The sequence below is a fragment of the Habropoda laboriosa genome, unplaced genomic scaffold (assembly GCF_001263275.1).
Source record: "Habropoda laboriosa isolate 0110345459 unplaced genomic scaffold, ASM126327v1 scaffold207, whole genome shotgun sequence".
Taxonomy (NCBI): domain Eukaryota; kingdom Metazoa; phylum Arthropoda; class Insecta; order Hymenoptera; family Apidae; genus Habropoda; species Habropoda laboriosa.
Window position 1 is genome coordinate 111294 of NW_017100397.1, and position 13483 is coordinate 124776.

General features: G+C 38.8%; 1 protein-coding gene across 1 annotated transcript in view; it reads left to right on the forward strand.

Annotated features, from left to right (window-relative positions):
• Window positions 1-12605: 12605 nt before the first annotated feature.
• Window positions 12606-13483, forward strand: part of LOC108575240 (caveolin-3-like) — a 3651-nt gene continuing 2773 nt past the window's right edge. Inside the window, exon 1 of the mRNA XM_017937982.1 lies at window positions 12606-12850. Within this exon, the coding sequence (XP_017793471.1) occupies window positions 12695-12850 (156 nt within the window). The 5' untranslated portion in view covers window positions 12606-12694. The remainder of the gene's footprint in view (window positions 12851-13483) is intronic.

Sequence of the window (13483 nt, forward strand, 5' to 3'; positions counted from 1 at the left end):
TTGTTATTCAACTTTTGTCCAATTCATTCGTAGAGAATTTCAAATGAACGTTTGACTGGCCGACTTTTAAAATTATTCTATCTTTAATACAAGGACAAAAACAGTAAGGAATAATTTTCAAATGAATTTTCAGTTCGGAAGGAATATTTCTCACGCCAAAATTTGATCTCGTTCCTTTTTCTAACAATTTCAACGAAACTTTCGTCTATCCGAAAAATTTTCAGATTAATCTTTTGTTAATCAAAGTTTTTCATTAGTCCACTTCCACTTATTTCCTCCAAGGAAACACTTTTCACGTCGAAACTTTCTCCCATTCCGTTTTCCTGCTGTATCGAATTGTGAAATTTCGCAAAGATTTGATTCAATTACTTACTGGTGCGACGAGAAGACCTTTTCCTCGATGTTCTGGCGCTGCATGGCGTCCTGGCTGGCTTCGAAGATCGGCTACTCTTCCCTTTCGACTTTCCTTTGCCTCTTCGTCTCTTGGGCGCGTTGTCACAGTCCCAGCAATCGCAATCGGAGCAGTCGCAGCTCTCTGAGGAGGAATCTGAAGACGAGTAGGAAGATGAACTCTCAGTGTTATCTGAGTGATACGTGCATCCTTTGCGGCCAAACTTCGACTTCTTGCTTGATCGTTTCTTCGGTGCTGCCTTTCTGCAACTGTTTCCAAGCCCTTTTCATCGCTGATCTCACGAATTTTTTGAAGTCAGTTTTAGTCGTTTTGAAATAAACGAAATATTGCACGTAATCTATTCATTTGCTCTTCGAACTTCTTTCGACTGCTAACCGTCGTTGCTGACGTAAATAGAATGACTGTTTGTTGATGGATTTTTTGCGGAAGCAGGATTCGATGGATTAGTGTAACGCTCGATAATCGAAAATATTAAAATAAAATATTATTCAATACTTTAGAACATTAAATTTATTACATATTAAAATGTTGAGATTTTGGGAATTCAGAATATTAAAATACAGAGATTTTGAAAATTTAGAACATTAAATATTTCAGAATATTAAAATAGTAAGGATGAGAATAATTAAACTGTGAATTTGTTTAATCTGGTAGCGAAATATTTGCAACGATTTAATTCAAGAATTGAAAGGAATAATTAGTTTTCTAATGTTTCATGAATAACACTCACCTCATTTTTTAACTGCTAAAAGTTGTACGACAAATAAACTTCTTCGATCCTGAAATTCAACCAACACGTTGCTCTTCCTTTCTCGATCTTCTTTCTTAATATTTATATGAGAATGTTCTTCACGCTATGAATAATAAATTCTGCACATTACTTGCTTTAATTGATGAAATATTTCAACAAAGTGAACCAGCACTTTGATAAATTAAATCACAGATACGTTTCCAACGAAATTAATAACGCTGCTAATTCCTCCAGTTAGGCTACTCAAATGTTCTCTGTGTCAAACTGCTTCGATTCTTATATACACAATACTCACCTTCTTAGATCGTCCTCTCTTCGTGTGATTCTGTACGTACACTACCGGCCAAAAGTTTGGAATCACCGAGCATTGCAATTTACACAAAAATTTCGAGAAAAAAGTCAGCGACTTTGAGAATTTTTTCTCATTCGAATCAATTGATATGTGATAAATTGATAAAAGTAGAATTGAGATAAACTTCAAATCTATAAAAAATTAGCAGCAGATGTGATATCGACGAAAAGTGGGAGGTGATTCCAAAGTTTTGGCCGGTAGTGTATATTTGAAGTATACAAAATTGGCGGTAAATTCAAATTCGAAGTACATATATTCAACGTGCATTTCTCGTCAAAGAATAAATTTAACAATTGCAATGTTAAACGGAACAATGTTAAATATAAACGAATGTACACTCGGTGGCAAAAGGATCGCGAGGTTTTCACCGAAAATTTGTCGAGCTTTGAACTATTTCTCAAGCTCGTGAAAAAAAATTGTGCGTCAACTTTTAAGGGGTTGTTGCAAATGGAAGGCTTCGATCTTCAAATTCGTGGTGATTTGAATCGCGAACAAAATTTTGTTCAACTCCGTACGATCGTTCGATTGTGTCGTATTTTCGAGCAAAACCATTTTCACCTTCCCACCTCACTTCCTAATGGAAAATCATCTCCGAGGAAAATCGACCCGGTGATTGAAAGTAGAGGCTTCGCCCTTTAAAACGAGTCCAGTTTGATTATCGTGCGATTATTTTTCTCGATGTTCCAACAGTTCGAATATCGACGAAAATTTCGCGATCGTTTAATTTTGGCCACCGAGTGTATCGCAACTTTTACGAACTTCTTCCTTTAAGTTCATCGATCCTGGCGGCGGCATCGATTGACGGGAGATATCGAAGATCAGCGTAGCTGGAGCAAAAGTCGCGATCAGTATAGTAAAACGTGAACCAGCCGCCGCTTGCAGCTCGTTATGCAAGTCGAACATTGACGCAATTCTGATCGGATCGCGGGCAAGCCAGAACCGATCCCTGGGAAATGTACGTTTCCACCGATAACCAGGCCTCTGGCCTTGCTCTCGACGTTTCATAACTCAGAAATCGCGATTTTACGTGGCGTAACAGGGAAACTTGTGACTGCTTCTATGTTATCTCAGAGATAAAGGGATAAGTGTGACAGAAAACAGATTTTAAACGTAGCTTGCAGAATTTCCAGAAGTTCTTCATTATTAGGAGTGTGAAGAGTGGAATAATTTTTATAATTTTTCCAATAATTTCTCCGTTCATGAACTAATCTATAAAAATTATAGATATCCTGATCCCAGTGAAGTGAGTGTACAAACAGGGTGGGGAATTCTATAATCCCAGTAGAAGTAATCACATAGGAAAGTGGAGGAGAGCAGAGGTGAGGTGTACTTTGGATAGCCGAAGGGTGACTCGACCTCCTTAAAGCACGTAAACGAGGGTGTTTCAGGTTTATGAGAGAGGGAAAGAACGTGACTCAGCGACGGGGATGACGTAAGAAAACTGGGAACGTGAAGAGGGTAGAGGAGAAGGTATCCTAACTGCATATCTTCAAGACCTCCTCCTATTTCGAGCTGCACTTACATGTGCACCGATTCGAGGTACACCTTAGTGCTCCCCCATCTGGTGCAAAAATTACGCTCTGGATTTATGTGAGAAAGATTCTCACTTCTGACAATTCCACAGTATATGAAGCATTTTTCGTATTTCATTTAGCGCGCTGAATGTTGAATTTATTTCGACAGTGATTCCTTCAGAATTTGATTGTGGGATCGTATAGCAAGTAAATAGATTTAAGTAGAAATCACATTTCTAACAATTAATCTTTGCTTCAAAGAATTTCTTCTTTATGTAAAATTGCGACAAACAGAAATATCCATAAGGTAACAGCAACGTTCAAAAAAGGTAATTGAAGAGCTGCAATTTTTAATAATCCCAGTGCATCTACGCTTCGTTCAAAATAAGAGTAACCTCGCTCTCGGACCGACTCTCGTCCGTGCTGCGCATAGACAGACAGCGTAGCAGAGGGTAAGACGGAGAAAAACGTAGGCGGTTAAATGGGGGTTTGAACGTTCTATACATCGTTCAAAATAAGAGTAACCTCGGAGGGTTTGGACGTTCTATACATCGTTCAAAATAAGAGTAACCTCGTTCTCGGACCGACTCTCGTCCGTGCTACGCATAGACAGAGAGCGTAGCAGAGGGTAAGACGAAGAGAAACGTAGGCGGTTAAATGGGGGTTTGAACGTTCTATACATCGTTCAAAATAAGAGTAACCTCGTTCTCGGACCGACTCTCGTCCGTGCTGCGCATAGACAGAGAGCGTAGCAGAGGGTAAGACGAAGAGAAACGTAGGCGGTTAAATGGGGGTTTGAACGTTCTATACATCGTTCAAAACAAGAGTAACCTCGTTCTCGGACCGACTCTCGTCTGTTCTGCGCATAGACAGAGAGCGCAGCAGAGGGTAAGACGAAGAGAAACGTAGGCGGTTAAGTGGGGGTTTGGACGTTCTAGGCATGTCCCATGCGCGAAACGAGGTTACTCTTATTTTGAACGATGTATAGCCCTGTCTTAGGCACGTCCTATGCGCGAAACGAGGTTATTCTTATTGACTGACGAAAAAGTGTCGAAAAATTCAACGAAGATGGAAGTAATACTTAATTAGATCGCACGATCGAGCGCGAAAGTCGACGTCATAGGGCGACCCCGAACGTAAACGATCCAATGGACAGAATGGATCACGAAGAGGGGAAGGAAAGCGTGGCAACGCACTCAGTCGTCAGCGTACAGGTACAATGGGATTAGCGTGGTCAGATTAACGGGACAATAGAAATATCGGGTGCACGGGCTATTGTCGCATCGATCTTCAATCTGTCACGCCGCTAGGAACGTCAAAACGCGAAACAAAGCGTTCGCGTCCCTGTGGTTGACAGCCGTGGACACATGAATGGGCGACGCGTGCCATTATAATGGACATTCCGGAGCAAGCATTCCGCAGAGTGCACGGGGACGAGTGGAGAAGACACTCGTTTCGTAGTTGAGATCATTCAGACCTTTCTTCACTCCGTCTTGAATATGTATTGGGATAAATTCTGTTGAAGATGGTGCAAGGTGTTTGCGAAGGAGAAGAGAGATTATTTTTAGTGAGTGGAAGTTGAGGAATGGAATGTTGTTCAGGATATCGTAAAATGAAAACAACGGAGGAAGAATATTTCAGAAGGCAGTAGAATTATCAGTGTATCGAAATTCAGGTCCAATTCTACGATTCTCTTCGTACCATAGATAGTAAAACTTCGAATAGTCGAATAATTCGGCAATTTCGGATACGACTTCTTTATTCGGATAATTCGAATGTTCGAATAATTCCGGTAATTTCGAATACGAATTCTTTATTCGGATAATTCAAATATTCGAAGGGTTGAATTATTCGAATAACTCGGATAATTCAAACGTTCGAAGTGTTTGAATTTCGGGACCGTGCAGAATATGTTGCGCAATAATTCGAATACACCGAATAGTTGATAACTTCAGATTAATACACGTAGAGGCAACAAATCTGCTGCGCATGCATGTAGCATTCATGTTCTCACAATCGAATATTCATGGATTTTCCTGGAAACGTGTTTTCTGAAATAAGAAGGATTAAAGAAGCTCTGGGACCGATAGACAGACGTCGTAGGGATCTACACACGTCGATTAATGAAAGGGGTCTTCGTTGAAACGATTTTTCGCCTGGAATCGAACCGAATCCAGCGTGGATTCCTGGTGAACGAAGTCCTTTGAGAGTTGCTCAGGCATCAAAGGACTTTCTTATGCGTTTACGTGGAACTCGGTAATAGGAGGATGACGTTTATGAGGCGGGCAACGCAACAAGAAAGCACAGGCTATCTTTACCTTGGAACGAGACGCGACCGGATGCGAGAGCGCCGCCCTATCGTTTCGTTCCCTTCCATCCTCATCCTCATTCCACTCGTTCCTGCCGCCTCCCCCGCGTCTTCGTTTCTTTCCAACCTATATCAACCCCGAGCAATTCTTTTCACTTTCTTTTCTTCCGTGGAAAATTATTCCGGATCGCGTGTAAAATTGGAGAAAATTCATTTCCACGGAACATTATTAACGCAAAGTGCGTAACAATAAGTATATTTATTAATGTTTCGTTAATTCTGAATGGGAATTTTATTGAGTAGATTATTATTTTCTATTTGAGACAATTTGATTCAAATTTTTTGGGAGTTTTTAGCTTTTTTAACGAAAAAAATTATATTTAGGATTAAGGAGATGTAGTAATTTAAGGGAATAAAGGATGTAGAATTCAACGTAGTTTCGTTTTGCAAGTTGTAATTAAGCGGGCTGTTGTACACGGTCGGTAATAAGTTCTCTGCACTTGGAAAGACTTCATCCTTGCTCCATCTATCGTCTCGTTCGAGACACTATTCAGTGTAGGAACGCTTTTAAAGACCTGATGAGTATTATGGAATAGAATTATTTACACTGTATTTTATCTTTATGAACGATAAACGTAGTCTGCCTGAAATTCATTTCTTATCAGTGTTACGTAAATGTCCATGAGGAATGTTGCAATCGAAGAATCATATTTTGCCTTGCAATATACGAGCATAAATTGAGAAAGAAAGGCGTGTAATAATACAGACGAGATACAGAATACATCTATCGTCCAATGCATTTTTTTTTGTCCACGTCACGGGTGCACTAGAGCCCCTTTACCATTTTCGTGTCGTTTCAATTAAATAAGATTGCAACATTAGTAGTATCATAGACGAGGTACAGGATAGACCTTACACCTAATGTATTTTTATGTCCAACGTTCTGAAATACCGATCGGGCAAAGAATCAGAGTTTTTGTTATACCCTGTACGATAATATAAAGTGATGAGTTTAACAATTACATGCAATGCAACCATCAAAGATGGTAAAATCGACAGATGTAAAAATCCTCTTTTATTAAATTTGCATATAAAGATACATACGTAAGTATATTGGATTGCGTGGATAGAATTGTTCACGATCTTATGACAGCAGTGGAACACCGGCATGTGATGAATCATTTACTAATGAACAGTTACGTTACTTTTTTATTTGTAATTGCACAGTTACGTTTAATTCCAATTCCAACCACTACCAATGTTTTAATCTATTCTATGCTGAATCGGTAACGTTGGTAGCGACACGAAAATGGTAAGGGTCTTCTCGGCTCCAAAGCGCCGGACAAAAAGTTCCGTAAGATGTAAGGTTTATCCTGCACGTCGTCTGTGGTAGTGTATACATAGTTGGAATTAGAATTAAATGTAAATATGAAATTACAAATAAAATATATGACGATAAAAAACTTTTCGATCAACCCAATACTTGTTTATACTTACAGGTTGCTTTCATACGGATGAGCAAACAGTTGATTGTGAGTGATTCTGAGCAGAAACTACTGTGCTGTTAATTTTTTCCGATTTTAACATGTCCTAAGCACATAAAAAAAATTATTATCTCTGAAACTATTATATTAATGATTTTCATAAACATAGCAATAATCGCTGCTAAAGTTTCAATTGCTAATTTGACACTGTTCCCACTCATAATTTTAACCAGTAAAATAAGTTTATCGAAATAATAGAGAAATTTTGGGAACATGGGATAAAAAAATTAAGTTTACCACCATGCACGTCGTTTGGCGTCGCGTAGGCATCTGTTCGCCTGTTTATGGTGTCTGCGCGACGTAAACTTAATTTTTTTTCGAGCGCTTGAAAATATCATTCCGGTCAATTACCGACTGCTGATCTGTTTACCGACTGCTCGAACGAGACCCGATCGTCATCTATTGTTCATAGAAGAGTAAGTGCGATAGCCTTATTCTATCCCTATTGGCTTACTAACAGCAAGCCGTCGCAAGTTCCCCTACTTCTCCCACTTTTAGGCCCTGTGTGACGTTAGAGGCTTCACTTTAGGTTTGTCGGACAGTATACGCAGAACACACGTAGAATTCGTCGTGGGAGCGCGAGGCTGGTGCGGAACTTTTCGGGCGCGAGTCTGGGTCGAAAACCACGATGGAACTGTTCGTCGAATTGGCTCTCCTGCGGGTGAGCCCAAGGCGGCGAACTTCGGTAAAGTCGGCGGGCCCAAATCTTTCATAGAATTGCACCATACGTTCCTCGCTGTCGCGTGTGTCTGTTTTATCAAAGGAAATGACTTTGTTCGCACCTCGTTGGATTCGCCTTAACATACACTATCATATTATGTATAAAAAAAAAATAGCATTCCATTTAAAAAAATTAAACTGACTTTGAAATCTCCCCCACCATACCTGGTACAAAAGAAATATTTACACCACGTAATTTTCTCCCTCGTACCAAACAACTTTTGTTGAAACATTTTTTTTTTTTCGCTGTATTGAGATAAAACAAACACCCTGTATACTACAATTACGAATAAAAAAAACTTTTTAAAATACATTTGTATTGTCGTTATTTCAAAACGAGTATTATAATTCCTAAACTCACCGCTCTACTATCGTAGAGGGCATTGCAACACCTCTGATTTTTTACACGATCGGTATTTCAGAACGGGAGACATAAAGTCCCATAAGATGATAGATCTATCCTGTACCTTGTCTGTGGTAATAATTTTTCGAAGAAGAATATTGAAAAAAAAAAGGTTTAAAGTGAAAAAGAACTGAGAACTGAAATATAAGCTACTGTGCTTTTCACTCCTCGCTTGTTCTACTCAATAATTCTACAGCAAATCGATAGCGAAGAAGCTTCGACCTATCAATTTTTAATCAATTTTCCTAACCTAACACTTAAAGGATTATTCGAAATTTTTCTCTTTCGTTAAAAATGCCCGCATCCTAGTATTTAAAAAATCGATTAAACCTTCTCTGTTCTCCATTCAAAATTCCAAGACTTCCAAAAATCTGAATATTCAGTGTAGGCACTCGAATATTCGAGTACCAGTAGAATTCGAATTTCAACTTCGAACAGTAGAACTGTTCGAATAATTCCAAGTACGAAATATTCGAATATTGAAATTATCCAATTAATTCGAATTACCCGAATAAAGAATTCGTATTCGAAATTATCTGAATTATTCGAATAGTTCGAGATAGTATTCGAATCTATCATCGTAAAAAGATAAAAAGCTCAAGCAGCCTCTAATTTAACAAATTAATCAAAATCCCTTTCTTTAACATCCGTAGCACGATCCTCGGGAACAAAAACGAACGAAAGAATGAACAACCAGTGCTACTAACTCCAGGAATATTGAACAGTTCCATTCGAATCGCGGCGTGTATCGAGCGCGGTGTCTCGTTTTGATCGTACGCGCTCCAGGCGACGGGCCATTCACTTTCGTTTCGTTGGGGTGGTTGGACGACGCGGAGAGGGTTGACGCGGGTTGGCGCAGCCGCGCTGACCGCTGGCCAGTCGCTAGATTGCAAATTAGTTAACTCGCACGATCCACAGGACGAAACGTATCGCGCGAATCCAACGAGACAAAGGATTGCAATTGTGCGAGAAACACCGATAGGCAAGATAAGGGGTTCACGAGTCGCCAACGGGGAGTCCAGTGAGTACATTTTCACCCCCTCCCCTACCAATATTCGGGGAGCTGAAATTGTTTTTTTTTTTTTTACTTTCCTTGGAAAAGGGAAGTCGAGGAGTAGAGGTCGATGAGCAACGGAGGAATTCTTATCGAGGCTGATGGAAAATGGATTTTTTGCTAATCGTAGTTGTAATTAATTGATCGTTTCCTAGTTCTAACCTTTTCTGTGTTAGATTTATCAGTCAGTTAGATATAACAAAAATTAATCTAACGCCTTACTAGGAAGTATATATTACTTTTTTACACGTTCGGAGAAATCCGTTTAGCCTTACCACCTCTGTTTAGTAAAGATCTAAATGTTTGTGATACGTGACAAAAGGCCCTTCGGTCCCAAGCGGGGTCGTAGGCAATATTAGGGCGTTGCGTAGGAGCATTCTCAGTCCGTAGACAGTGCTCTTACTTCCTTGTGTCTAATAAAAGTTTATAGTTTAAAATAAGGATTATTAATTATTTAACAACCAATAACACCCATAATCCAATATTTTGTTCGCTGTTTATTGTAATTTTACCAGGAAAGTTAACGTGCTTGTGTTCGAGTATGTTAGAAAATCTTTTCCGAGGTGCACTTTTTCTGAGATTATTCCGACGTTTAGAATTCTTTTTAGTAATAGAAATCAAATTTTCGAACGAGTGAACGAAGAAGAATGTGCTACTTTGAAATTATATCAAAGCCAATTTAAAGTAGTTATTGTAGTCAATAAGACGTTATTAGCTGAGATTCGTTTGATTGTATTGTAAACTTCGTTCAATGTTTATTTCAATTCAGTATTCTCAGAAGTTAGTTCTACGAGTTGAGTATACATCATTGAAAACCGGAAGTTATTGTTTCTTTAAATACCGATAGAAGTGAGACACAATGTTGCATTATTGTAGGACAAGTTCATGTGGACAGAATGGAAATAGGGAGCAGGTATTCGCTGACGATTAATAGCTATTTCTATTATTAACGAGTCTGAGCGATCTTCCTGACAATTGGAAGTTTCTGATCGGTAATTTCTAAGGAGTTTTCACTGCGTACACGTTGGGATTAAAAATGCATACCGCAGTGTGCAAGTTTAGACGTGTAAAGAGAAGGCAGAAATAACCGAAGATGTTCAAGTCTATGAAATATTTAAATCTCTGAGAAAACTTCGAGCTACTAATATTCAGAACTAACTCTTGAAAAGTCTAAAGTTTAGTTTAAACCAATAGGAGAGACTGGGGCTAAAAGTTACGGAGGTAAGTTGTTACAATGGTTATAACTTTTAAACGAAAGGACTGTGCTTTCGATTGTTTTCGCGATGTGAGTCGATCCCGCCACTCTGTCACCCATTTGAATACCATCTGCGACAGCGAATCTTCGTTAGTTTTTGGTCTGTTTCGACTATTTAACGTCGAAATAAGAAATTGTTTCGCCCTTATGGATCAACTGGCATTTAAGAACACGTTGCAATAGGTTTTACTAGACTATTTCAATACATATTCGCATAAATTGCCACGGGTGCCGATTGGGGCCGGTTGTTGCTTTTCAGCCGTGAGCAATAGTATTCTACTTATCCTAATATTCCATGGATTTGAAAATGCTCCCGAAGAAAATTTTTCTCAAGACCAATTAGCCTCAGAATCTGTAACAGCTTAAATTTCTCTTAAGGGGGTCTTCTAGTGTGACGGTTTCAAAAAATCGATTTTTATTTGTTTGCATATATCGAAAGTACAACTCTTTTAAGAATGTACTCCTCAAGTTTTATAGTTGTATTCGATGAAATAACGAAGTTATAGCTAGTTTAGTGTGACACATCAAGGGAGAATGTAAATTGCACTGAAACCTAACCATGTTTTCTGAAATGGTTGCCACGATATGGCAAAAACTACTGAACCAATCGAACTCAAATTTTGCACATGTCTTGAGAACATGTGTGGCTATGGTCGGTCGTAGAATTATGCCAAAATATACATTTTTCTGATTTTTGGAGCCTCTGAAAGAAGAAAAACAGTCGAAAAAATGGATACTTCGTATTCAAAGTGCTGCCATTTTTTTAATTTTCAATATTTTTCTTTTATTCTACTACCGACCATAGCGACATGCATACTAAATAAGAATCAATTGGACTTTTTTATTTCTGATAAGCAGAACAGCTCAGATCATGGTAACCATGGACCTACTTTTCCTTTCATGCTCCTGTTTCACGTGTTCCACAGCAGCCATATTTAATTATTTTTCAACAAAAAAAATTTGTAAGGATTCTTCAAGGACAAGTAAATACATAGGAATAAAGCTAATAATTTATTATTTGCTAATAAATTAGCTCAAAAGGCCTAAAAAAATTTAAAAATGACCAAAATTCATTGGAATCAATTCTCATTAGCACACTTTAACCTAAAGCTAAATAAATGGTGTTCACTGCGAATTCTCTTAAACGTATTTTATTTTCTTTGGCGCGGAAGGACGTCGTAGCGCTTCGAAAATCGCAGTCGAAGTGAAGTAAAAACCCGTAAGGGCACGACAGAAAGTCTGTTGTCCACTTAAGAAAAAGAGACCGGGATAGCATCAGCCTATTACCCAGGCCCCTTAGGTACAAACAGTTACAGACCTATGGGTCCGATGACATCTGGTTGTTATATTATTTTGACTAGCAGTGTTTCTCATACATAACACTAACTGACGCATTATTATTAGCAACAATCCAACTCCTACCGTCGCCTATCTGTACAGGGTGGCAGAAGAGAAGGCTTCGGAACTTTAAAAAATTTAACCAAAGCGTCTTAACCCTAGAGCGGTCTTCGGGTCTTTTTTGACCCACCGCCTTTTTATATTTTTAGTAATTTTTGCTGTTATCGAGTTTACGTTTCTTAACGTTATTTTAAACGTTTATTGTCTAGGCTCATATGTCGCGTTGGAAACAAAAATTATTACATCCTTTTTCACCCAAAAATATTAAGTCAAAACGAAGAATGCACTAGGGTTAAAAAGCATGGATCGAAAAATGAATATTTTCAAAGTTATAAAGAATTTTTCGTTTTCATTGGTTTTCACACACTCGTTTTAACCGAGAAGCGAAAAATTGAAGACATTAATTTTTCAACCCGTGTTTATTCTTTTTCCACTATTTACCTACCTTTAAAGTTCTGAACCCTTTCTTTTTGTACCACCTTGTATCTTCACCTTTCGAAGCCAATAAAACTCGTTGAAACCCTCTTGAAAAAGCCAGCTCCTCGAAACAACTCTAATCAAAGCGCCCCTTTCCGTCTCTTGAATAATCAAGTCGCGTAAACTCGCGGGCAGTCGCAGCTGAATCGATACGCAAGATTATGACGTTCCGGTAACCCTTGCCGACCTATAAGTATAGTAACGTATGTACGACAGGAGAACGCATAAGAATGGCGTCTGGTGCGGCAACAAGTCCTCGAGGCCAGCGATCCTGGCATTGCCACCTGTGTATTATTTAACGCTGCCGCAAATCAATGGCGTCTTATGGATCGACCCTATGGACGGTGGTTCTCGCGTTGCCGCGTCGTATTTCCGCGATGGCGACGCACTTGACCGCACTTGGTCGTTCGACCAGCAGCCTCGAATTCTAGCAGTGAAGAGATTCACCTTGAAATCGATATTTTCTTTTTCTTCGTTCGAATTTTCGGACTGTCGGACAGTCGAAGATGTTGTCGCGTTTTAAGAACGCGTTCAAGTGTACCCTGCCGAAGTGTGAGAATTTTCACTTTCCAGGAATGGAGAAGCCCGAGTCCTCCATGGGGGACGAGAGCAACGCGGAGTTGGAGGACAGGGACCCGAATAATTTGAACAAGCATCTACAGGTATGTGACGAATTTTATTTGATTTGTTTTTAATATAGATGATAGTGGAATTTCTGTGGATTGTCAGGCCATCTTTGTTTCTCTTTTCGCATGTTTTCTTTTTTTTTTTTTTTAAATATAAGGTAGTGGGATTTTTGGGAATGTAGGTTGACTCTTATTGCTCTTTTTAAATGTGAGAAGACTTTTGTGTTGTGGATCGTTTCCCTTTATTTTCACTTTTCGATATCTTTGTATGGAAGACAGTGAGATTTCTGTGAATGTAAAATTGAAGAAAGAGGAAACGTGTTCTTGCGATAATTGAGTTTCGCGATTTTTATTAACCGAAAATTGAGAAAAGGATGCATTTGTGTGATAATTGAAGAAAGGGAAGTGTGCGTTTGCGATAATTGAGTATTGAAATTTTGATGAAGAAGTGTGTTTGTGATAATTGAATTTTCAGATTCTTGTGGATTGAAAATTGAAAACAGGCAAGTGTGTTTGTGATAATTGAATTTTCACCATTTTTACGAATTGGAAATAGAAGCGTGTAATTGAATTTCAACCCCAGTGAAATGTTTTTCCAAGCAGAATGGTGTATAGTTTTCAGAATATTCTCAAGCGCTATTAGCGATAGTACAACCGATAAAACTGTGT